This window comes from Delphinus delphis, chromosome 20, assembly GCF_949987515.2.
Source record: "Delphinus delphis chromosome 20, mDelDel1.2, whole genome shotgun sequence".
NCBI lineage: Eukaryota > Metazoa > Chordata > Mammalia > Artiodactyla > Delphinidae > Delphinus > Delphinus delphis.
In genome coordinates this window covers 54,656,677-54,681,982 of record NC_082702.1, presented here as the reverse complement: position 1 = coordinate 54,681,982, position 25,306 = coordinate 54,656,677, and the positions used below count along the sequence as shown (strand labels likewise).

The following is a 25,306-nucleotide window of genomic DNA, read 5'->3' as shown; positions in this document are numbered from 1 at the left end:
CCCTTCACTACCTTTCCCTGATGCTAGCAACTTACATAACCATAGTAGAAGCCTCAGAGCCTGGAAGTTGGCACTGATACGTTACCATCTCCCAAGCTGCAGACCGTATTTGGATTTCACCCAGATTTTTCCCACCCACATCCTTGGCCTGGTCCAGGATCCAGGCCAGCATCCACGTTGCGTTCAGTCGCCGCGTGTCCTTGGTCTCCTCCAGTTGGGACAGTTGTCTCAGTGTCCTTCCTTTTGTTCTGGGTGGTGCTCACCTGCATCATGAAGTTTAGGTGATGTGTCAGGCTGGACCCTCCAGGAAGCAGGTGCCAACGTAGACTCAGACGGCCAAGAGACTTCCTGGGGGGAGGGGCCTATGAAGGATGAAGGGGCGAGGAGGGAGGAGGACCCTCACACCCAGCACAGGTCTGAACTTTTCCCAGTCACCGAGATTCCCTGAACCGCAGTCGCCTGGTAGAGGCACCTGTGTCCCCCAGGGCTGGGCCTACCCTGGTGCCCTCTGTGCTCAGTCCTTGGCACAGATGTAGTGGAGGGTCCACTGGCGTCCGTCAGCTGGGCTCCGCAGCAGGAGATCTGGTGCGGTGAGTATCTCTGCCAGGTGTCCACTGCAGTGACTGTCCCTTTGTGACTGCGAAGTGTCTTGTGGGGACGCCCTTGAAGGTGATCTTGTTTCTTATAGCACAGGGAACTGTACTCAGTGCTCTGCGGTGAGCTAAATGGGAAGGAAATCCAAAAAAGAGGGGGTGTATGTATACGTATAGCTGATTCACTTTGCTATGCAGTAGAAACTAACAACATTGTAAAGCAACTATGCTCCAATAAAAATTAAAAAAAAGCAGATGATCTTGTTTCTTAACATACTTTCCATCGCTAAGTTTAGCATCCTTTGATGGTTCCTCCCTGTAACAGTTCTTACTGTAGAGATTGTCCCATGGTGATTTTCTGTTTCTCTCATTCCCTTCTGCATATATTAAATGAAATTCTGCTGTAAGGAAGAGCTGTCCTCCTGTCTTATTTATTCAGTGGTATCAGCGTGGACACATAGGTACTTATCTGACTCTGTGGGTCATGATCCATTAGTGTCATTGTTTATTGCTCATTTGTCCCAGGTTTGGCTCTCTAGGGCTCCCGCTGGTTGGCTCCCGTGTCTTTTCAGCACGTCTCCATCAGTTGGGGGCACTTTCTCACTTTATGGCAGCATTTCTGTGCCCAGTGTTGGTATCGCTTCTTTGCCCGAGCAGCCCTGGTCCTTTAATTGGAGGGTGGGTTTAGAAACGGACACCTGGGCACCAGGCGTGCTCTTGGCAGCTGTGCCCATAGCCCCTTTCAGCAGACAGAGCTGGTGAGTGTCTGCACACACACACACCTGTACCTGTTTCTATGTCTGTCCGTGAAGTCGTCTGTCTCCTGATCCCACCTGACGCCACGGCCCTCATCTTGAGTCTTCCTTCTTGCTGGCTGTCCTTCCCCAGCAGCCAGAAACCTGGCTGTCACTCGCCACGATGTTTATTTGCTCAGTCCTAGTACACGCTTGTGGACAAGTTTTAGAACTGCTAGCTCGTACCGTGCTGAAAACAGATATGCTAACCAGAGGATTGTGTTTGTGTGTAGTTCTTTTTATCTTTAGCTTTATAGCATGTAGTCTACTGTTTGTCACAGTGATTTAGGTTAATATCTTCCTCCTCACCACACCCCTTTCAATCTGGTTTTGCCGTTTATTTTCAATGCAGTTGAGTTCATTTGTCAGCATTTCTATTTCTTTTCGGATTCCTCCCACATCCTGGTTGATTTCAACTAGTTATGTATCGGGTTATGACTCTAAGGTTGGAACTGGACAGAGTGCACCGGGCCAGGTATGGCTCCCCTCAACCCTTCTGTGCCACTCCCCCTGCCCCTTTCCCTCCACCCCCTAGGTAACCACGCCATTAGTTTTTGCTTTATCCTTGCATTTCTTTTTTCACATGCGAGCAGATACATACCTACCATCTCATATCCCCTTTCTTACGTGAAGGACAGCATTACTATAAATACTCTCTTGTACTTTTTTCACTTAACAGTATCCTGGAAATCACCTTGTGTCGGTTCACAGAGATCTTTCTCCTCCCTTTTCTTTTACAGCTCCATAGTGTAGATACCTCTGTTTATTCAAGCACATATCTATATATGGGCGTTGAAACTGTTTCCAGTATTTTGTAATTTTAAGCTGCTTGTGCCTGTGCATTTTAGTTTTGTTGGAGGTGCGTCTCCAGGGAAGATTCCTAGAAGTGGGGTTGCTGGGTCCAAGCTGAGAACAGAGGGCACTCTTCCAGGTCTCTCCCTTGCCCTCCAGAAGGGCTGTGCCGTGGGAGCTCGCCTGTCTGCCCGGAGCCTCACCTGCAGTGTCCGGCCATGCTCTCCTTTCTGCCAATCTGACACGTGAGAAGTGCTATCTCAGTGTTGTTCTAATTTGCCTTTCTCAGGTTATGAGTGAGTTTGAACACTTTGTCTAGAGTTAAGAGCTGTTTTTATATCTTTCTTGTGAAGTGTTTGTTCATTTCTTTCACCATTTTTCTTTTCTGGGGTTTTTGTCCCTTGGTTTTTACGTGTTCTTATGTTAGGGTAAGCAACCCTTTATTGCAAGTATTTCTCCCAGTTTGTTGGTGGCCTTTAGACTTTGTGAAAGTGTTTTCGGCCATGTGTTTTTTTTCTTTTTTAACAGCCGAATTTGTTAGCCTGTCGTTGCTGTTGCCCCTGGATTTTGAGGCACAGGAAGCCTTTCCCTGCACTGAGGTGAAGGAGGGACTCGCCCATGTTTCCTTCTAATGCCTGTGGGCTTTCTTTTATTTACTTGAGAGGATCTGATCCATTTGGAGTTTATTCTTGTGTATGGTCTGAGGTGGGGATCTGATTTTATCTTTTGCCGAGTGACCACCCATTTGTCCCCGCTCCAGTTATTTAAAAGTCCATCTTTGCTCCAGTGTCTTGAGACTGAGTCCTGCGTCTGCTCTGGGGCTGGTCACATACTCGTTCTCCACCAGCCGCAGCCACCAGATTCCAGGCTCGCAGAGGGGAGAGGTGATGCCCACGCATCCCGCTGTGCTGCTGGTGAGGCAGGTTGGCCGGGAGGCCTCCGCAGCACAGGGCGTGTTCTGAAGCCAGGTTCCCAGACCTCAGCCGAGGGCAGCCCTGGAGGCAGGCTCTTCCGAGGCTCAGGGCCGCCCCGTTGACGCTTTCCAACGCCGTCTACGGTAACACTGGATTTTTTTTTTTTTTTTTTTTTTGCGGTACGCGGGCCTCTCCTTGCTGTGGCCTCTCCTGCTGCGGAGCACAGGCTCCGGACGCGCAGGCTCAGCGACCATGGCTCGCGGGCCCAGCCGCTCCGCGGCATGTGGGATCCTCCCGGACCGGGGCACGAACCCGCGTCCCCTGCATCGGCAGGTGGACTCTCAACCACTGCACCACCAGGGAAGCCCTGTAACACTGGATTTTTTGTTTCAGTCTGAGCCCCAGCTACATCGATCTGACCGAGTGTCCCTACATGTGGCCCTACTGCTCCCAGCCCATCTACTACGGAGGGATGCCAACGATCGTCAACGTCACCATCCTCAACGGCATGGGTGTCACAGGAAGAATCGTAGACAAGGTGAGACTGCCGTCTGGCCAGCGGTGAGCTTAGACGTGACCCAGATTTACTCCTGCAGTTAAAAGGGACGGGTCCTCCTCCTGCCTGGGTGCCGGGGGATTGGAAGTAGTGGTTTGTTCTCCCCTGAGTGCTTTGTATATAAGTCAGGGATACAGTAATGAGGCCAGTGTGCCACTCTTCTACTTTGGCATCTTGGGTTTGACTCCTGAATCAGCTAATTGCATTTGAATCTTCATTTTTACAGTTTCCTGTCTGTAATTAAAGGCTCACTTACAATTATTTTATTGTTTAATGAGGACACATGGGCCTTCATGTTTAGAAGGCATGGTCTTTATCTGAATTTTGTGTTTATAATTTGTTTTACACTTACTACGTAAACATTATCACAAAAATAAAGGATTGGGAAAGAGAGCAGAAAAGCGACTTCAGCCCTACACACTCTAGAGCCACGATTTGAAAGAAAAAGTTCAAATCATATTTTCTAACAAAGCACTGTAGTTGTTTAAATAGGTGTGTTTAAATTGATTCAATGCCCCCCAACACTTCCTGTGTTCGTCCTTGCTTTTTCATTTCCAGGTGCCTCATTTCATCTATTTCTTGACTGCAGGATTTCACTTTTCATCAAGCTGTCACAGAAAGTACATTTCTTATGATTTCGTGAGATTAATAAAGTCAGTTGCCTGCAGGAAAGAAAAAAAAGAATCTTTTCCAGCCCTTATCTGAAATAGATATTTTTAGTTATCTTTGTGTGGCAGACAAAAATTTAGTCTTTTTTCTTTTTCAGTTCTCACGTTATAAACATTTAAAAATGTTACTATATATAAGCACCGATGTTCTTTCTAATGGTTGTTTAATACTCTGTAGAATTGTTGAATCGTTACGTGCTTACTGTTTCTTCTTGCTTGAACAGTTAGGTGGTTTTCAACTGTAAACATCTCACTGAATATCTTTGTATATATCGTTTTCTTTTGTTCTGAATTATTAACATAAACTCCCTGGATTAGAATCCCAAGTAAGAGGGTGTGAACATTATTAATGGCTCTTGGTACGTAATACCAGATTCTTTTCAAAAGAGGTGCATCAGCTCAGACTGCCGCTGATGGTGTACAGAGGGGTAGTGTCTCTGCTCTGGTGGTACGTCCTTTTTTTCCCAGTTGCATGAGGTTTTAAAACATTGTGATAAAATTCACATGCCATAAAGTGCACCCTTTTACATTGTGCAGTTCAGTGGTTATTAGTATATTCACAAGTAGTGATGCAGCAACCATCCTACTGGATAATTCCAGAACATTTTCATCACTTGAAGGAGAAACCCCTGTTAACACTTTCCATTCCCCTTCCCCCAGACCGTGGCATTTCCTAATCCCCTTCTGTCTCCACGGAGTTCCCTTTTCTGGACGTTTCCTATAAATGGAGTGGTATGTTACGTGGTCTCTGTGACTGGCCTCTTTCACTGAGCGTAATGTCTTTAAAGGGGCTCATCTGCATTGCAGTGTATATAGTGCTTCACTCCTTTTCATGGCTGAAACGTGGTTCACTGTGTGGATAAGACCCCGCTTTGTCAGTCGGTGGACACTTGGTTTGTTTCTGCATGGTTCATCTTTTAACTTTAAATCTGCAGGGGGTAGTCGGTACCTTGTTTAACGATTCGTAAGGTGCGTGTCTGCACGTTTGTTTGCTGATTATATTTCCTCTTGTGTGAATTCGTGTTTCATTTCCTTGGCCCATTTTTCGCTAGGATTTAGGTTGTCCCTGTCAATCCGACCAAGATCTTCACTTCATAGAGAGATTAACCACTGTTGTGTGTCATGCAAAAAGATTGCCCAGATTATTGTTGTCTCTTTAATGTTAGAGGTGGTTTAAAAACTTGGGGGGGTGGGTGCTGTAAAAGTTTCACTTTTACATGTAGTTGAATTTTCATCTTTTGTGAGTTCTTCTGTTTCAAAAATTAGAAGCTTATCCCTCCAGAAATATAAGAAAAATCTCAATTTTATTTTCTACTCACTTTCCTTTTATGCTTGTTAAATATTTAATGTTTTCACCTGTGTTAACTTGATATGTGTTACAAGCGATGGATAAAAGTTAATTTTCTTCTCTGTTGTTAACCAGTGGTCTTGTGCCCTACGAATGTTTTTCTTCTTTTTCACAGTTTTTTTTAACATGCCGACTCGCCTGGGGGGAGTATGTCGTTGCACTCTGGCTTGTGAGGGAAATGAGTAGTTCAGGTTAGCTTGAAACGTTGGTTCGCTGTGCGAGCTGATGTGCGTTTCCGGTCTCGTGCTTCCCTTTCACCTGCCCCCAAGCCTGGAGAGGCCTCCTCCGGGCGCCGCGCACACTCCGCCTGCCCGGTCGCTGGCCCAGAACCTGACTGGTGACACTTTGCAGCCGTGTCATTTTATTATTTTATTCCTTTCAAGCAATGTGATTCGTTAAGTGTACAGCCAGTTGAGATCTAACCCCAAACCTGGGAATATTCTTTTCTGTAAGTTCTCTGCAGGTGCAGGCTCTTCGTCAAGCCGTGTGCGTCCACACTCCCTGCCTCCTTTTAAGCTTGCGGGGAACTTGTCTTTAAAGGCGGGGTTGGTCAGCGGCGGTGTCCCTAGGCCCCTCCGGTGGGTGACGGCCTGGCGCTGCACGGCGGCCTTGGGCATGGGCTCCGTGGTACCGGCTGAGCGGGCGGTGACCCGGACGGAGCTTCTCACCCGAGCCTCTGCCACTTTCCTCCCGCAGCCCGAGTGGCAGCCCTACTTACCGCAGAACGGAGACAGCATCGAGGTGGCTTTCTCTTACTCCTCAGTGCTGTGGCCTTGGTCGGGCTACCTGGCCATTTCCATCTCTGTCACCAAGCAGGCCGCCTCCTGGGAAGGCGTCGCGCAGGGGCACGTCACAGTCACCGTGGCTTCCCCGGCGGAGGTGGACGTAAGTGCGCGCGCGGGGGTTCATGTGCAAAGGGGGACGGGCTGAGCGCCAGGCGCTGGGCTGTGAGGCGCCGTCCACGGGGTCCCGGCCCGGCGAGCAGGGGGGTCACAACCCACTTGGTGAAGGGGGCGTGGGTGGGCTGTTCTGTGCCAAATTTCAGGCTTAAAATGATTGTAAAATGTAAGGCTCATGCTATGCAGTCTAGTCGTTTTTAGAAACCAGGTGCCTTAAATTTGAATTCTGAAACCATCATAATTGAATTCATAATTCTGAATGGAATTAATTATGGTACACAAATGTCCTCTCCTACCGTTGTTGTGAGAAATTCTTGTGTTCTGTTTGGGTTAAATTGATAAATAGAAGTGAGGTTTCCAACCTGAAAACCTGAAAGTTTCTTCTGAGCCAAAGGGACGTTTCAAATTTATTTTTTTCAGTCAAACAGTGGTGCAGAACAGACTTCAACAGTGAAGCTCCCAATTAAGGTGAAGATAATCCCCGCTCCTCCTCGAAGCAAGAGGGTTCTCTGGGACCAGTACCACAACCTGCGCTACCCGCCCGGCTACTTCCCCAGGGATAACCTGAGGATGAAGAACGACCCTTTGGACTGGTAAGTGGCCGCCAGACCCGGCGTCCGTCCCCGCCACTGCCCCTGTCCTTCCTCCGCGGGGCTGGGACAGGAGGAAGGGTGATCAGTGGCAGTGATGCAAGGTCACCTGTGTGTGGCCACCCTGGTTCACTCCCAGCATGCCTGCGTTGCCATGCTGAACTTGTCCAGTGCAGGTGGCTGTTGGCCTTTTACTCCCGCGCCACCGCTAGAGTGACGCTTCAGGGCCCTTCACGAAACGTTTCTTTGGCCACATCTTCTCGTCATCTTACCTCCTTCGTGCTTGTGCCGCGCAGGTGATTTCCTGTTATCACCCACTTTATGTGCAGCCCGGAGAGAGCTGCTCTGAAAGGCTGACTTTCTTGCCAGTGGACTGGCTCCCAACCCTCTGTGGGCGGTGGAGCTGCTCCTTCAGAAATGCGCCCTGTGGCCACGTGGCTTTTATTCCGAGTAAGGACTGTTGGTTTTAGTGCCGGGCTTCCTGTGTTTCAGGAATGGTGACCACATCCACACCAACTTCAGGGACATGTATCAGCACTTGAGAAGCATGGGCTACTTCGTCGAAGTCCTCGGCTCCCCCTTCACGTGCTTTGACGCCAGTCAGTATGGTGAGGGACACGAGGTGCCGGCGCGGCGGTCCCGCTCAGCTGGGGAAGGGTGGAGGCAGGGTAGGCTCTCCCGTTCCCAGTGGCGGCCAGGACCAGAGAGAGTGGCCCATGTTCCTAGCGTTCAGCTGAAATGAGAAGCTCTCAGAATCACTGGGCACAAGGACGTTTGTACACTTCCGTTGCATTTTTTATTTTAATTAAAAGAAACTCTAGCACAGAATTTTGCTTCTCTTCAGGTGAGTGAATATCCTTCACGTAGAGCATCAGCAGTGAAACAGGCCGCAGCTGGCTGGTGTCCGCGTACTGTTGGACCCTGATCCTTTCTTTTTCACCCCCTTGTAAAGCGGAACAGGGCACAGGCCAAAGTACTAGAGGCCAGTGACTGGAGTTGCTGAGGCCAGTGAAGTACCGTGCTCCTGAAACGGTGATGTCCTGTGGGTGCGGCCCTGTGGGCGCAGTGGCCGCTGCTCTCACCCTGGGCTCTCTCCCTCAGGAACGCTGCTCATGGTGGACAGCGAGGAGGAGTACTTCCCCGAGGAGGTGGCCAAGCTCCGGAGGGACGTGGGCAACGGCCTCTCGCTCATCGTCTTCAGCGACTGGTACAACACGTCCGTGATGAGGAAGGTCAAGTTTTACGACGAAAACACAAGGTACTGATACCAACTGGTGTTTGGGTAAGAAAGTTGACTCTCTGGGAATTAAATTCCACCCAGCAAAGACGTAGATTGCTTGGCCTGTCGGTGGTCCTTTCGGCTGTCAGGTTCCGACAAGCTCTCTCTTCGTTGGCAGAGATGTTCTTGAAAGTTGCTTGGGAAGGAAGTAAACTGCTCACTGACCCAAGTCGTGACTGAAAGGGTTCCTCGTCCTTGTTGATCTCAGACCCTTCGGCTTTAAATTTCTGTTGAGTTCTTTTCCGCTCTCCCACCTCTCCTTTACCGAATCTGTGTACATTTAAATGCACCGAGAAGACAGTTATTTAAAGAAACCTTTCAGTAGGTTGGTTCTCGCTGAAGACTTCCCGGCGTGTTATGAATATCTCATCCTTACGATGTGCGTTCTTTCTTCAGAGTCTGTGCCTTGAACTTCATGAGCTTCTTTCTGCGTTTACTCATCCTCTCAAGGTCTAGGCTCTACGTGCAGCGCGTTTATGTTAAATGTGGCGCATTTCATGAAATAAGTTGGGCTTTGCTTTATTCTGCACGCTGGCGGCAGCATTTACATTGCAGTGTTAGTGAAACCCAGGCAGTTAGGCTCGTTTTTAGCCGAAACCTAGTGTGGAGGGGCTGGACTCTGGTGGGAGAAGTCAGCTTTGTGACAAAAATATCAGGCGTTTGTGGGACGCTTCAGTCCTTCATGAAGTCCCTGTCATTTTCACAGGCAGTGGTGGATGCCAGACACCGGAGGAGCCAACATCCCAGCCCTGAATGAGCTGCTGTCGGTCTGGAACATGGGATTCAGCGATGGCCTGTACGAGGGGGACTTCACCTTGGCAAACCATGACAGTAAGGTTTTGTGTTTGCTTTTAGTAGGGCTCATCATTCCCAGAGATGGGCAAGCAGAAGCCGTGCGTCTTTGAAGTCTTAAGTTTCAGAGAGAGAGAATGATGTGATATCACCTGAGTAAGCAGGGTCTGTGGAGAGAACGGCGCGGTGTCTTCACAACGGGCACCTGTAACACTGGGTGTTGACCCTAGTTTTTGTCCAGACTTTTAAAATGAAAATACTTCCTGTGAGCATTCCTAACCCACCTATAAGGTTCTTTGTGTCCTGGGTGTTCCCAAATATGTCATAACCCGCCAGGCCCCTGATAATGTATAAATTCTGTTTATGAAATAATGGCGTATCTCATTTAAGAAGTCCCCCCCTTTCATTTTGGTGACTAGTTTCTAAAACAATATCTTGAACGTTGCTGTCGCTAACTCTGCTCATCCTGACTTAGGTTGTCCCCAAGCCTGACAGCTCCAACTTCTAAAATCTACCCAGAAACCTTAGATTAATAGAATAATTCAGCTTGAATTTTGACGTAATTACTTGCAGTTTGTGTGACCAGGCAATAATAGCAGCTCCTCTCTTAAGATGAGAAGCGATTTTAGCAAATACATGACATGCCTGAAGATTGCATCTGCCGTAGATGTGTAGCTGCTGCTGGAAGCGTTCAGTGTTCCTACGTTCTAACTTTGAACGACTGTTCTCTAGTGTATTACGCGTCGGGGTGCAGCATTGCTAAATTTCCAGAAGATGGCATAGTGATAACACAGACATTTAAGGACCAAGGTAAGGAATGCTATTCGTATACTTTCTGGTTTCCCTTTTTCTTTCTTTCACTTTTTTTTTTTTTTTTTTTTTTTGTGATACGCGGGCCTCTCACTGCTGTGGCCTCTCCCGTTGCGTAGCACAGGCTCCAGACGCGCAGGCTCAGCGGCCATGGCTCACGGGCCCAGCCGCTCCGCGGCATGTGGGATCCTCCCGGACCGGGGCACGAACCCGTGTCCCCTGCATCGGCAGGCGGACTCTCAACCACTGCGCCACCAGGGAAGCCCTCTTTCACATTTTTAAATCACAGGGTTTTTTTTGTTTTTTTTTTAATTTAACTTATTTATTTTTGGCGACGTTGGGTTTTCGTTGTGGTGCGTGGGCCTCTCACTGCGGTGGCTTCTCTTGTGTTGCAGAGCCCAGGCTCTAAGCCCATGGGCTTCAGTAGTTGTGACCTGCAGGGTCTACAGTGCAGGCTCAGTAGTTGTGGTGCACAGGCTTAGTTGCACCACGGCATGTGGGATCTTCCCGGACCAGGGATCGAACCCGTGTCCCCTGCATTGGCAGGCGGATCCTTAACCACTGCGCCACTAGGGAAGCCCAATCACAGTTTTATTACATGTAATTCACCTACCATAACATTCACCCTTTTAAAGTGTGCAGGTCAGTGATTTGTAGTGTTTTCACAAGTTGTACGGTCATCACCACCATCTAATTCCAGAACATTTTCATCACCAGAAAAGAAACCCCGTACCCATTAGCAGTTTGGATTTTTAAAAAATTCTTTGCAGTATGTGTATGGTACTTCAGGTGAGACGTCTTGTGTAATACGTTCTGGGGGATACGTAGAAAGATAAGACAGTCTCTTGCTACTAGTTGGAATATGTGTGTAGTGACCACTGCAAAATAAGTTGAGTTTCTTACAGGAGAAGAGGGGCTTTTGAATATTTGTAGGGTCTTTTTTTAAGAGTGTCTTCAAAGTTGCTTGAAATTTTTGTTACTGTTTATGAATTGTTCTGCTCTGTGATTGCCAGATTACTAAAATTTTAGAAAAATGTTGACTGTGCTTTGAACTTAACTGTGTAAACATAAAGAATACTACAGTCATCTAAAATTCTCTGAAGAATTAGAAGGGAAGAAAGGTCTTTACTTTCAGTTTTGCCTTTTTACTACAGACAGCCATCACCTAGGAAGGCAAACGATGCCATGTCCCCTGGCATCAGTACCTGTGACACTGCTGAGCGCGCTGAGCAAACCGGGGTGCGGGAGGAGCGGGGTGCCCCGGGCTGCCTCTGCCCTTCCCGAAGGTGGCAGCCGCCCCCGTGCTGCCCAGGGTGGTCTTCCCCCAGCCCCGCCCCTCCAGAGCCAGGGTTCCGCACCGTGTGTCCCTCTCACCTGTACAAGGCTGTGAGAGAGTATTCCGTGACCGATGTGATGGGCTCATGGAAACTCATAGGATGGATCCGTTTCCTCCTGCACGTTGATATTTTCTGTTTCAAAAGGGAAGGCCCCCTTCCTTGTGAACTTTGTCATTTTCTGTAACTGGAAGTCGGGGACAGTTTCCCTAGTTGAAAATGACAAGAAGTCAGGATTTCTCACTCATCGGTTTGTGTCTGCAACGTATAATTTACTTCTGTGTTGCCTGGAAGGGGCTCTTTCCTTCCGGTCAGGGCAGAGTCAGTCAGTAAGTAGTTCTGTGTTCATAAGGGTATATATTAACTTTTAGAACATAAATGATCCTGTCTTCCCAGTCCCCTGGCACAGTTTACCGTGGCTTAGTAATTCTTTCTGAGATCCGTTGCTCACAGGGCAGTGTTGCTTCTGGAAACTCCCCTGGGGTGAAGGCCGTGGTCTCCTTGTCACCTTGTTGCCATCTGGTAGCTCCTTTTTTTGTGGGGGGGAGAGGAATCAAAAGGTTTAAGGGTGCGTACTTTATTTTGGTGTTCTGCTAGCCTGAAAATGAAAATTAATTACCTGGGAATCCTTTTTAAGGGACTTTTTATTTCCAAAGAGGCTTTAAGTTGAGTAATCTTTTGGGTACAAAATAGGAATTTGAAAATCTGGGTTATGCTGGATCAACATTTTGTTTCTATTGTCAGAAACAAAACTCTGTCAAACCACGAGGCCAAGTGGCAATGCTGTGTGCACTTTCCCCACGTCATCTGTTTTACTGATGTGTCTCTCCCTCCCAACAAAGAAAATCTTGTTTTCCCTTCCACTCAGTTCCTAGTGGGATTATACGTAGAGAGCAGGAAGCACTGCATTTTTGAGCCACAGACATTTTAGGTGTGACCAGCGCAGTGGATGCTGGATCCTGGTGCAGACGTGTGTCGTCTCCAGTGTGCGGGATGCGTTTGCTTCAGGGGTGGAGACTTTGATTATGTGATGGTGTCACCAGCAGTTGCTGCGTGGCATCTGTGCACTGTTGGCTTCTTGATGTGGTCAGCGTTGTAAACTGTGTTGTTTGGGTAGAGGTGAGAAGTCTCTGCTGTTGGAACGTTTGTTACTGTATTTATGAGATTCATGTAACAGATACCTTAAATCTAAACTAAAACTACATGGGCGTATGTTCTAAAAATTAGTTCTGGTTGTCCTAGCTTTCAGGTATTCAGTGTGAAGCCTGGGCACCAGTGTGTATAACTGTGTCCAGAGAGGCACCTGTGTGTTGGGCAGGAGCTGCCCCTTGTGTGTGTGATCCGAAGACATAAGCCTCTCAGCATAATAAGAAGAGACAGAAATTTGGGTTTGGTGGATAAAAAGGGAGAAGCAACGCCTCTAGGATTGTGAATACTATGTACCACCATTTCAAGTGAAAATGGAAAAGGAGGGTTATGGGAATATACGTGCACACATACGTGAATTTTGCTGCAGCCCAAATTCGTGGCACTTTACATGTTGTTTTCTTATCCTAAAAGTTGGCGCGGTTGTGATTACTGGATTTTGCTGTGGGTTTTTTTTTTTTTGCAGGGGGGTCATATGGAATAAATGTCAAGGTAAGGGGCATCTGGAAAGTTGTTCATGCCTCCACAGAACTTCTCACTGCTGTTTCTGTTGTGTTGTTCAGGATTGGAGGTCTTAAAGCAGGAAGCAGCGGTGGTTGAAAACGTCCCCATTTTGGGGCTGTATCAGATCCCGACCGAGGGTGGAGGCCGGATCGTGCTGTACGGAGACTCCAATTGCTTGGATGACAGTCACCGGCAGAAGGGTGAGAAGTGCTGGTGCGGCCGCAGCGGGTGGGCCTTGGTGGCTTTGAGGTTCCTGCCCCTTCTCCCCCTTGTCCCTGGACAGGCACCCATGAGATGCTGGTACCTAGGGGCTGCTCAGGTGAGCCAGGTGCTTGGGATGTTCTGATAGGTATCTCGGGCTGGGTGTGTTTAATGAGCAACACAAAAGCGCGCTCGCAGGCTGCGCTGCCCTCCCCTCCCCCTCCACGCTCCTTGTGCTGAGGCCAGCGGAGGCCAGGGCCCCCGTGTTTTGGTAGGGAGGCCAATTTACCCAGTCTCTGCCCTCCCTGGTGTCCCCCTCTGGAGGCTGTGTCCCTGGCACTGCCGCGCAGTCCCCCTCTCAGGTCTGACCCACCCTCATCCCAGACTCGGGAGTCTTGGCCCTCGTGAGGGGTGCTTGGTGTGATCGCTGGGTGTGAGGTGGGGGCAGAGAGGCGCAGCTCGTCCTCAGCGCCCCTCCTCCTCCTCGGCCTCTCTCGATGCACCTTCAGGTCTGGGGGTTTGAACTTGGACGAAGGCTTTCATTTTTCTCATTTTGTAAAGGAGGCATGGATGGGTGCAAGTGTTCCGTCTCTTTGCTGGTGAGATGATGACTAGACCAGACCAGAACCTAGTCTTTCAGGTCCCTGAGGATGGGGGGCAGGAGGGGCCAGGGGGAGCCATGTCCTCATGTGCAGGCAGAGGGGCCGAGGCGGTTTGGGCGTGAGCTGGGCGTCTGCGCTGCGTCCGTCCCCCCCTCTCTCTCTCTCCCTCTCTCGCTCTCTGTGATGTGAAGGTCAAGTGACTACGTTCCTAGCATTTCATATAAATCCATAGAACGTTTTCTTTTAAAACAGTCCAAAGTGAAGGTTAAAGTCATAGTTGAAAGAAGATTAATGTTTTATTTCTACAGAGATTGTCTTTTAAGACCTGAGATCTCTGGTGAGTCTTTATGAAAACTGTAAATGCCTGAGAGAGTGTCCTGGTCCTTACACTTCCCGTGTCCGCCTGGAGGAGCTTTTGGGGCCGGGAGCACGTGACTGGGTGCTCCGTCGGGAGACAAGTGCTTCCTGCCGTCCCCTCTCTGTGACCCTCACCCCGTCTGTGCTGGTGTTGATGGGATGCAGGGAGGTGGCCGCTGGGGAGCAGTGATCCCAGGTTTAAAGTCCGTGCAGCTCCTTGTCTCCTGATAGGAAGGATCCGTCCGTGTGGCCCTGTGACGGAGGCTGTTGAGTGCAGCCCAGCACCTAGACTCCCTGGGATGACCCCCGAAAGTAACTGACCATTTTCAGCTTTCCTGCTCTGTGGTCAGGGCCCACTGACTCAGGGCGGCCCAAACTGCTAGACTTTGTACTTGCGTTGACCTTGAACCCACCTCCCTGTGGTGTGCACCCACTGGTCCTGGCTCTACCCTCCCCTGAAAATCTAGATCCCTCCACCGGGACAGCCTGCGGGCATTGGCGGGAGCTTTGGTGCCCGGTTCTCCTGTCCTTTCTCGCAGACCCCCAATCTCCGGGCGGTTCTGCTCTCTGGTGGCGCGTGATCCCACCATCCCTGCAGGAGCCCCTTCTGTCCTTGTCGTGAGGAACCCAGAACCGAGGGGCGCCTGGGGGCTGGGAGTGAGGCCCGCGTGGGCTGCCGATGACCGTGGAGGACGCGAGTGTCTCACGCACAGGGGTGTACTGGGACCCGACCTTCTGCCGTCCCGTTTCCCCCTTGTTCGGGGGCCAGCTTTGATTTTCCTGTAGAGGTCGCTGTAAACAGGTCTAGTTGCTAAGCAGCCTGTTGCTGAACCCGCAGACTGCTTCTGGCTCCTGGATGCGCTCCTGCAGTTCACGTCGTACGGGGTGACGCCCCCCAGCCTCAGCCACTCGGGCGCTCGGCAGCGCCCCCCCAGCGGAGCGCGCTCGGTGGCTCCCGAGAGGATGGAAGGTGAGTGGCCGCGGGGGGCGCCCCCGCCCGTGTCCTCCCACGAGACGGGCTCTTGGGAGGAGCGCCGGCAGCTCAGAGCGCTCTCGAGGTACCAGGCGCCAGCCCGGGGCTGCTCACAGGGACTAATCTCTAAGCCCTCTCCGGACCCTTGAAAATAGGTACTTCTTTCCGGTTCACAGAAGAGACAGGGCCCCAGGTCGCCTAGCGGGTGACAGCCCCGTGGCCACGCAGCCCGAGCCCCCTCCTCCCAGGCTGTCCCTGGACGCGGTGCGAGCCGCGGTGTGGTTCTGAACTTCCCAGTAGCCGCATTTAAGGACTAAAAAGAAACAGGTTAAGTTCATTGTGATAAAACTCTTTAGCCCCATTCACCAGAACGCCATTATTTAAACGTGTGACGCCCACCCTCTCAGTCGCTCAGTAGCCGCACGTGGGCAGTGGCTGCAGTAAGGGACGGCACAGATCTGAGGAGCAAAAAGAATTTTGAATTTTGAAAATGCAGATTTTCTTTTTGGCCTGAGCGTTAAATATTTGAAAAGAGGAAGCTGTTTCCACGAAGCGTATCTACAGGTTAGACTCCTCGAGTACAGCCTAGTGCGTGTCATTCCGGTCAGCGGGGTGGCCCGGCCGCTGCCGTGTGTACAGCATGGCCACCTTAGAGGGAGCGGCTGTCCTGATCTGTTCGCTCACTCTCGGCAGCAGCCAGGCCTCACCCCTGAGCACCTGGCAGGCAGGTGAGAAGCGCGTGTAGTGGGCCTGACGGCCGGGAAGCAGACAGACAACTAACGAAGCCTTGTTTTCTCCCTGCATCTTCTTAACAACGATGGCCTGGTTGCTGGCATGGGTGCTGCCCAGGGAACCACCTGCACCGGTACTCCAAGGTCCTTGAGGCCCGGCTGGGAGGCCCTGAGCCTCGGGCACTGCCGGCCTGTCCGCACCTGTCGTGGGCCAAGCCACAGCCTTTGAATGAGACGGCTCCCAGGTTGGTGACACTGTGCTTTTCCACTCCTGCTGGGTTTATGATTCATTGCCTTTTTTTTTTTTTTTTAGTAAGAGGGAGCGGAATTTTACTGACATCATTATCGAATAATCAAGCCGAGCTTGTCATTTTGTGATGTTTTTTAAATTAGCGAACTCCTGTATTGACCTTTGGAGTTCTGCACCCTGGTGGTGTCCTGCATAAAAAGTGCTTTGGGTAATTAGCCTCCCGTTAGGTTTGGTTGGTTCTTGGTTAAAAAGCTTGTGATCTGACAGTGATGTCCCCTTGAAGGGAAGCTCTGGCTCCCTTAGTTCGAGGTTCAGGAGTTGAGCGCTCCCCATGTGTGGTGTTGATTCTGGGCTACAGACAGGGTCTTTCTGTGTCACACCCGGGGGCAGAGACTTCAGGAGTAGATCTGGGTTCTGGCCTGTCGCCGGGCCCGGGGTTGCGTCTGTGCCCTCACCCTGGGCTGAGTGTCGTCCCTGGTAAAGTGACTTCTTAACCATGACAGACGTTGATCTGCCTGCTTCTCCATCTGTCACGCTCAGCCTCTTCATTTCTGTCGTTTCCTTTCAGAAGCCAAAAATTGAGCGACCCCTGCTGTTTCTCTCTTCGGGCAGAAGAGCCAGCTCAGGCCGCTGGTTCCAGGTTTTCTCTAGATCAGTCCCTCTCCCTTTTTCTCTCCTGGGCATGGCTGGCCCCAGCAGGACAATTTCCTGCTCTGGTGAGGAGATTTGAGGTCCTGGTACGTGATGCAGGGGCCCATGTTCTGGGCGTGGCTGTGGGAGCAGTCCCACCCCCACGGCTCCCGCTTCCCTGAGCGACGCCGCGAGCAGCTGTTTCCCCTCACAGGCGGCACGCCTCACGCACGTGGCAGGTTCCCCTTGAGGGGGGCCCCTGCCTCCTCTCCCCCGCCTAGCCTGCCCACTTTGTCTGGGTCTCCGTGTGTACAGGTGTTGGGGTGTGTGTGGCAGGGCATGGGGAGCCACTGTCTACACTGTGAGCCACAAAGAGGGGGCTGCCCGCAGGAGGCCCCGAAGCTTCCTTTGCTTTACTGTCATGAACAGAAGCACTGAGTGCGCCACTCACTCAGTGAGTGAGGAGCACGACCTCTTCAGAACACGCTCGATGGAAAACAGCATTGTAGATTCATTACGCTCTCTGCTCGTCAGCACTTTTGGTCCTGAAACTTTAATTACTGAGTACTTTTCCATTTCAGTTACCATGCCATCATTTAAAAATTTCTGATAAGATTCCACTTTTACATCTCATTTATTTATAACGTATCATCATCCTAGTATTCACACCAGACTTGGACTCCAGCTGTGGTCAGCAGTTCATGCCCAGTGGACAGTGGCTGTTGGCAGAGGTTCCCGAAACCCAGTTATTCTCCACAGTGCTGCTCGGGGCTCTGAGCATAGATAACAGTATCCTTGGTGTCTGCGTGTCCACGTCGAACAACGTGTCAAGTCCCAGCCTGGCCCGTCAAGGATGCTGCTGCTGTGCGGCTCCTAGACTTTGATTTTCACTGTCGCTCTCAAGAATTCCTCCTTAATACACCCACCAGGCTTCACCTTTACCTCACATCTCACATCTTGTGGAAAATTGTTCTCAGTTCTCATCGCCCTAGATCTAGGTCTAGATTCTGAATCTCTGAAGCGATGCGAGACAGTGTCAGAGAGCCCTGGAAAGGCTCAGGGTCCGTCAACCCAGTGCTGAGTGCAGGCGTCCACTCCATTCCTGAAACCAGGACTCATCTCCCAGTGTCGTTCCTGGGCGTCAGGCATCTGTACCCAGAGCAGTTGCAGGAATGTCAGACCTGTAAGGAGCCCCTGGGTGAGGCTAACCTCCTGTCCTCCCATCGGGACATTGTGAAATTCTCAAGTGATAATGTGGTGCGCTGTCACCCCGTCTGCTCAACGAGAAGGGGCCACTGCCAGGTAATTAAATTCCAGAACAGGAAAGCACCGTGAGAATTAACATACAGCCCCATGTATATTCACCTGCAGGGTTATAAAGCTTAAATGTCATTGATTCTGTAACTTAGCATTGTCAGTTTAATTTTCAGACTGATTAAACTTGAAAAGTAAAGTTAAATTACATAAAATAGAACAGGTTATAATACTCGGCATTTTCTGAGCAGTTGCCCGGTTGGACGGGCAAGATAGCAGCTTATCTGCTTCCTGCTTGGAAAACCTCTTCACAGAGCCAGTGTCGGCTTCCTGCTGACCTTCATCCTGATTGCTGATAGAACTGAACTCTTTGCTCTCTCTTGGCCAGAGTGAGAGATGGGCCAGCAATTTCCAAATGAATGAGAAGCGGAAAAATGGCGAATTCATAATTTGCAAGCATATTTCATTCTCTTCCCTGATTTTAGCCACAGCAGTCTTCAGAGTTTCCATTCGCACTCTTTGCTCTAATCTCTGTGTCTTCCCAGGCTGCTCTTGGCAGTATACCAGCCTCTCTTCCTCGGTTACAAGCCGTATTGGCCTGAATAAGTTCTTCTTCCGATCTTAGAATTAGTGATACGAATAATGGTACCATCGTAGCAAGTCCAGTACCTTTCGCAAAGCACGTGTGTTTCCTTTCTCCTCATTGTGGCCCTGCAGGCTAGGCAGATGCTCATCCCTTTATGCCCATGGTTTCTGTCCACGCCTCGGTTACTCGTGCGTCTGCCTTGTTCTGCCTCCCGAGAGGGGTGTCCTTGAGGACCAAGGTGACGGCTGGCCCCTGGCACCAGATCTGCCCCCTCTGCCGCCGTGGTTTGCGTCCGTCAGAGAGCAGTGCCCACGGCTCTGCTGCCTCGCGGTGGAGACCGCGCACCTTCCAGCCGGGCCGTGTCCACTCGCCTGCGTCCGCCGGCTCCTTTCAGAGGTTACGTGTAGTTTGCTCTCCTTCTTCTGGGTGACGTTTCTGGTTGAGGCCAAGGCAAGCTCGAGTTGCTAGTGGTGTAAACCCTCTAGAACTGAATCTTGCGTGTACGGACTTCACTTGACGTTCCTGTCTCGGGGCCTGGAAGTGTGCTGCCAGTTGTGTTTACCTCAACAGTTGTGTTCAGGTAGACGTAGGTGGGACAGCGTTTCACATTAATGTTTAAATCACTTTCTGTTTCTTAGGGATTGGCTCAGCTTCCTTGGGCCAGTACAGTTGCTTATTTTTATTTTGTTTGAATCCGTTTTCCTGAAGTAATCTTTGGAAACACCAGAAGTTACTCTCCATCGACCTGGACAAGGTGGTGTTACCCAGCTTCCGACCGAATCGCCCTCAAGTGAGACCCTTGTCTCCGGGAGAGAGCGGAGCGTGGGACATCCCTGGAGGTCAGTTCTTCGGCGTTTGACTGCTGGGCTGACTCATACTATGGTTTGTTCAAAAGAGCCTCCCTCTGTCCCCCAGGAGGTGGGCCAGGCCGTTCGTGTCTCTGCCTTCCTGGGACCACGGGGCTCCTGGCTTTCTTCGTGGTACAAATCAACAAGGCCCAAAGCAGACCTAAAGGATTCACTTGCTGTCGTCTCTTAGAAAATTCTACTTGAATTTTCAAGTTAGAATTTCTTTTATGATGTCCGTCTGTCACAGCATGGCCCCTGAACCCTCAACCCAGATGTCTTCACCGATTCTCTGCCCCGGCCCCCCTAGGATGGGACTTCCCTGAGCTGGGATTCTCAGTTAAATGTGGGGTGTCCCTCACCCTAAGTGACATCAAATGGTACCCCCCCCCCACCTGCCACATAATGGCTTTGGCCTCACTGGACTGTTGGGGACATCCTTTGTCTGGGATGATTGGACCAAGTCATTCCAGCAGAGTGCGGGCTCCTCTTCTGTTCCGGAAATCCCTGTGCTCTTGCACGAGTTTACAGCCCCCCACGGGCACTTCTCCTGGTGTTAGGAATTGGCCAGGAACTCCAGGGATCAGGAAGGGGTACCCTGGCCCACGTGGTCCAACCCTGGGGACTTTGTGTGCTGACGTCAAGCTCCTGAGGGCCTTGCCTGCAGGTCCCGGGGTGCACTGGTAAAGGTTAGTTCTGGAACCCCAGCGTCGCTCAGTTACAGAGCCGTGTGATGGCACAAACCAGGTTCCTCCGATGGCCACTCTCGGTTCCCGACCACGTGTCCCATCTGCGGGAGTCCTTCCCAGCAGCGGGAGCGTGGCCGGCCGTCCTCACCTTCCCGCCAGGCCTCCTCCCTCTTCCCCCCGTCCAGCTAGTGTAACACCAGCACCTAGACTTGTCCGTCTTCCGTGGTTTTCATGATAACAGAGATAGGGCGCCCCCGTTGCAGATTATCCGCGGCAGCAGAAGGACCACGCTGGCTTCTGAGGGAGCACAGGTGGGGAGGCGGGGCAGAGACCTCACACCCCACCCCCTGCCCCAGGAAGCCCTCGTCTGAGTTTGGATGCACTTCTCTCTCATTCTTTCTCTGGGTCACTACGAGCCCAGCTCACCTTGTAGGCACCGAGGCCGCGGCCGTGTGCACTGACCGTCCCCCGCTGTCCTCCTGCAGGGATCATGCCTGGCCGCTACAACCAGGAGGTGGGCCAGACCATTCCCGTCTTCGCCTTCCTGGGAGCCATGGTGGTCCTGGCCTTCTTCGTGGTGCAGATCAACAAGGCCAAGAGCAGGCCAAAGCGGAGGAAGCCCAGGGTGAAGCGCCCACAGCTCGTGCAGCAGGTTCACCCGCCAAAGGCCCCCTCGGTGTGACGTCCGCCCGGCTGGCTGTGAGCGCCAGGGAGCGCCTTCGAGGGTGGCCGCGGCGGGCGGGTGGAGCCGTGGGCTCCCGGGGTCCCCCTGCTCGAAACGCTCTGAGAGCCTGTGCTGAGCGGGCCTCCCCTGGCGAGGAGCGCAGGCTCACGGTGTGTCGTGCGGGGCGCGGGGCCGCGGGAGGGCCCCGCGGGGCAGCCTGGAGTCAGACCTCGCCGGCCACCCGTGCACCAAAGACTCGGACGACTTCTAAAGGCTGTCGGGGAGGAAACGGTTCTGACCAAGCTAGACGTGCTCCATAAAGGCTATTTTCTATATTTATTGTTGGGGAAAAGTCACTTTAAAGACTTGTGCTGTATGGAAGCAAAGCTATTTTTTTTTGTCAACAGAACGCAGTTTTTTACTATTACATCATGAGGAACTACACAGATGCCATGATCTCCTTTTTGATGAGAGGACCGACTGAGATTTTGACAGAAACTTGCACAAATCTGTGAAACATAGCCCTTCGCTTTATTTTTATAAGTACCAACTGCCATCGTGTTTTGTAATTTGGGTCTTGGTTTCACCATTATCGGTGAAGAAAATTTTCAATAAATACGCATTACCTGTATGAAGCTAAAAAGAAGTGTGTAACGGGCTCTTGCCCACCTGTCCATTTCTCTTTGATGACAACCTGGAATGGCTTCTGAGTCAACCTGTTAAGTATTTTTTTGAGATGTAATTCACGTCCTACAAAATTCTGTTTAAAAGTGTACCGTTCAGTGGTTTTTAGTATATTCCAAGGTTGTGCAACCATCACCGCTGTAATTCCAGAGCATTTTCATCGCCTCCAAAAGAAACCTCCTACCCAGCAGCCAGTCAGCCTCTATTCCCTCCTCCCACAGCCCCAGGCAACCACTGATTTGCTGTCTCTATGAGTTTGCCTAATCTGAACATTTCATAAAAAGGGCGTCGTATAATACACGGCCTGGGCGGACTGGCTGCTCTCGTGCAGTGCGTCTTAGTGATTCATCCATGTTGTAGCTGTCTCCGTACTTCCCTCCTTTCTAGACCTGAATGACACTCCGTCGGATGGATAGGTCTTATTTTGTTAATCCTCACTTGATGGACCACTGAGCTGTTTCCACTTTTTGTCTGTTGTGAATGGTGTGGCTTTGAGCATGCATGTACCGTTTCCAGTGTGGACATAAGTTTTCATTCCTGTTGGGTTGGCACCGCGGAGTAAAACCCTATAGTTTTATTCTTCACTTTCTGAGGAACCGCCAAACTCTTGTTCCAAAGCTGCTTCACCGTTTTACATTCCCACCAGCAGCGTATGAGGGTTCCAGCTTCTCCACATTCTCACCAACAGTTACTGTTACTCATCTTTCTGACGATAGCCCTCTAGTGGGTGTGAAGTGACATCTCATTGTGGTTTGATTTGCATTTCCCTAAAGATAATGATGTTGAGCATCCTTTCATGTGTTCATTGGACATTTTTATGTCTTCTTTGGAGAAGTGTCCATTTCGATCCTTTACCCATTTTTTAATTGAGTTGTCTTTTTATTGACTTGTAAGAGTTCTTCGATAGCTTCCAGATGAAAGTCCCTTATGAGGTACATGACTTACAAATAGTTTCTTTCATTCTGTCTGTTGTCTTTTCACTTTCCTGATGGTATCCTTACAAGCATAAGAGTTGTTCATTTTGATGAAGTCCTTTTTATGTATGAGGGGCCATTTCTGAGAAAGAAACCGTTGCCTAACCCAAGGCAGCCTGTTAAGTTTTAACCCCTGCCTGTACCGTTTTCTGTCCTCCAAGTGGCCAAACATGAGCTTTCGGATCATAGGTGAGGACAGACTGACCGGAAAGGGCAGAGGGCCTGTGGGATCGGGGTGCTGGTGAGGTCCTGCGAAGAGACAGGCCCAGGCCGGGGGGTGAGGGAGGAGCTGCCAACGCCCAACTCTCCCTGCCACGCGCCACCCTTGGCAGGTCACAGTGGTGAGCTGGCAGCTTGTCACCGCCTTTCGTGGCTGCCGTTGCTTCGAGGACTTTAGAGGAATTGCCGAGGGCCCCTCAGAGCTCTCCCCATCCCCAGCAGCCCACAGCGTGTCAGCATCTGCAGGCTCACGGTGGTGTGTTGTCCTCAGAGACGGGCTGTAGACCTAAGCGTGGTTTCAGCATCTCAGGACGAGGGGCTTGTGCCTCTGGTCTTCCTGCCTGTCCTCCACAGGTGTGGACGGCTCACCACCTGCGCCCAGCACTGTGAAAGCTGGGGTCCAGGGAGTGAGGACACGGCCCTAGTGAGACAGCGGGTCTCGGGGGGCTGGGACTCACCAGAGTGCTCAGGCCACATCTTGGGGATGGCACGTGTTTTGATCTTTCTAGAGAAGCCTACAATCTGGAGAATGTGAAATCTCCCAGTGCTTTTTGTTTTTTTTTTTTCTTTTTTTAAATATCTTTATTGGAGTATAATCACTTTACAATGTTGTGTTAGTTTCTGCTGTACAACAAAGTGAGTCAGCTGTACATATACATATGTCCCCATATCCCCTCCCTCTTGAGCCTCCCTCCCACCCTCCCTATCCCACCCCTCTAGGGGGTCACAGAGCACCGAGCTGACCTCCCTGTGCTATGCGGCTGCTTCCCGCTAGCCATCCATTTTACATTTGGTAGTGTATATATGTCCGTGCCACTCTCTCACTTCATCCCAGCTTCCCCTTCCCCCCTGTGTCCTCAAGTCCATTCTCTACGTCTGCATCTTTATTCCTGCCCTGTCACTAGGTTCATCAGTACCACTTTTTTAGATTCCATATATGTGCGTTAGCATACGGTATTTGTTTTTCTCTTTCTGACTTGCTTCACTCTGTATGACAGACTCTAGGTCCATCCACCTCACTACAGATAACTCAGTTTCGTTCCTTTTTATGGCTGAGTAATATTCCGTTGTATATATGTGCCACATCTTCTTTATCCATTCTTCTGTCGATGGACACTTAGGTTGCTTCCATGTCCTGGCTATTGTAAATACTGCTGCAGTGAACATTGCGGTACATGTATTTTTTTGAATTGTGGTTTTCTCAGGGTATATGTCCAGTAGTGGGATTGCTGGGTCATATGGTAGTTCTATTTTTAGTTTTTTAAGGAACCTCCATGCTGTTCTCCATAGTGGCTGTACCAATTTACATTCCCACCAGCAGTGCAGGAGGGTTCCCTTTTCTCCACACCCTCTCCAGCATTCGTTGTTTGTAGATTTTTTAATGATGGCCATTCTGACTGGTGTGAGGTGATACCTTATTATGGTTTTGATTTGCATTTCTCTAATGATTAGTGATGTTGAGCATCTTCTCATGTGTGTGTCAGTAATCTGTTTGTCTACTTTGGAGAAATGTCTGTTTAGGTCTTCTGCCCATTTTTGGATTGGGTTGTTTGTTTTTTTGATATTGAGCTGCATGAGCTGCTTGTAAATTTGGGGGATTAATCCTTTGTCAGTTGCTTTGTCAGTCTTTTCGTTCTTTTGTCAGTCTTTTCGTTCCTTTGTCAGTCTTTTCGTCTTGTTTATGGTTTCCTTTGCTGTGCAAAAGCTTTTGAGTTTCATTATGTTCTATTTGTTTATTTTTAATTTTATTTCCATTGCTGTAGGAGGTGGATCAAAAAAGATCTTGCTGTGATTTATGTCATAGAGTGTTCTGCCTATGTTTTCCTTTAAGAGTTTTATACTGTCAGGCTTTACATTTAGGCCTTTAATCCATTTGGAGTTTATTTTTGTGTATGGTGTTAGGGAGTGTTCTAATTTCATTCTTTTACATGTAGCTGTCCAGTTTTCCCAGCACCACTTATTGAAGAGGCTGTCTTTTCTCCATTGTATATTATCAAAAATAAGGTCACCATGTGTGCGTGGGTTTATCTCTGGACTTTCTATCCTGTTCCACTGATCTATATTTCTGTTTTTGTGCCAGTACCATACTGTCTTGATTACTGTAGCTTTGTAGTATAGTCTGAAGTCAGGGAGCCTTATTCCTCCAGCTCCGTTTTTCTTTCTCAAGATTGCTTTGGCTATTCGGGATCTTTTGTGTTTCCATACAAATTGTAAAATTTTTTGTTCTAGTTCTGTAAAACATGCCATTGGTAATTTGATAGGGATTGCATTGAATCTGTAGATCGCTTTGAGTAGTATAATCGTTTTCACAATATTGATTCTTCCAATCCAAGAACATGGTATGTCTTCATCTGTTTGTATTGTCCTTGGTTTTCTTCATCAGTGTCTTATAGTTTTCTGCATACAGGGCTTTTGCCTCCTTAGGTAGGTTTGTTTATTCCTAGGTATTTTATTCTTTTTCTTGCAGTGGTAAATGGGAGTTTCCCTAATTTCTCTTTCTGATGTTTCGTTGTTATTATATAGGAATGCAAGAGATTTCTGTGCATTAATTTTGTATCCTGCTACTTTACCAAATTCATTGATTAGCTCTAGTAGTTTTCTGGTGGCATCTTTAGGATTCTCTATGTA

General features: G+C 49.8%; 1 protein-coding gene across 2 annotated transcripts in view; it reads left to right on the top strand.

The window, feature by feature from the left end:
- Positions 1 to 21,447, top strand: part of MBTPS1 (membrane bound transcription factor peptidase, site 1) — a 37,964-nt gene extending 16,517 nt beyond the window's left edge. The window contains exons 11-23 of one of the 2 annotated variants that reach the window (XM_059999969.2): positions 3,487 to 3,631; positions 6,362 to 6,550; positions 6,985 to 7,157; positions 7,647 to 7,762; positions 8,256 to 8,412; positions 9,140 to 9,264; positions 9,958 to 10,035; positions 13,079 to 13,219; positions 15,018 to 15,149; positions 16,002 to 16,128; positions 19,312 to 19,442; positions 20,623 to 20,836; positions 21,209 to 21,447. In XM_059999969.2, the coding sequence (XP_059855952.1) occupies positions 3,487 to 3,631; positions 6,362 to 6,550; positions 6,985 to 7,157; positions 7,647 to 7,762; positions 8,256 to 8,412; positions 9,140 to 9,264; positions 9,958 to 10,035; positions 13,079 to 13,219; positions 15,018 to 15,149; positions 16,002 to 16,128; positions 19,312 to 19,442; positions 20,623 to 20,819 (1,711 nt within the window). In that variant the 3' untranslated portion in view covers positions 20,820 to 20,836; positions 21,209 to 21,447. Of the gene's footprint in view, positions 1 to 3,486; positions 3,632 to 6,361; positions 6,551 to 6,984; positions 7,158 to 7,646; positions 7,763 to 8,255; positions 8,413 to 9,139; positions 9,265 to 9,957; positions 10,036 to 13,078; positions 13,220 to 15,017; positions 15,150 to 16,001; positions 16,129 to 19,311; positions 19,443 to 20,622 lie in introns of both variants that reach the window. The other variant, XM_059999968.2, reaches the window with a different exon arrangement.
- The last annotated feature ends 3,859 nt before the right edge of the window (positions 21,448 to 25,306 follow it).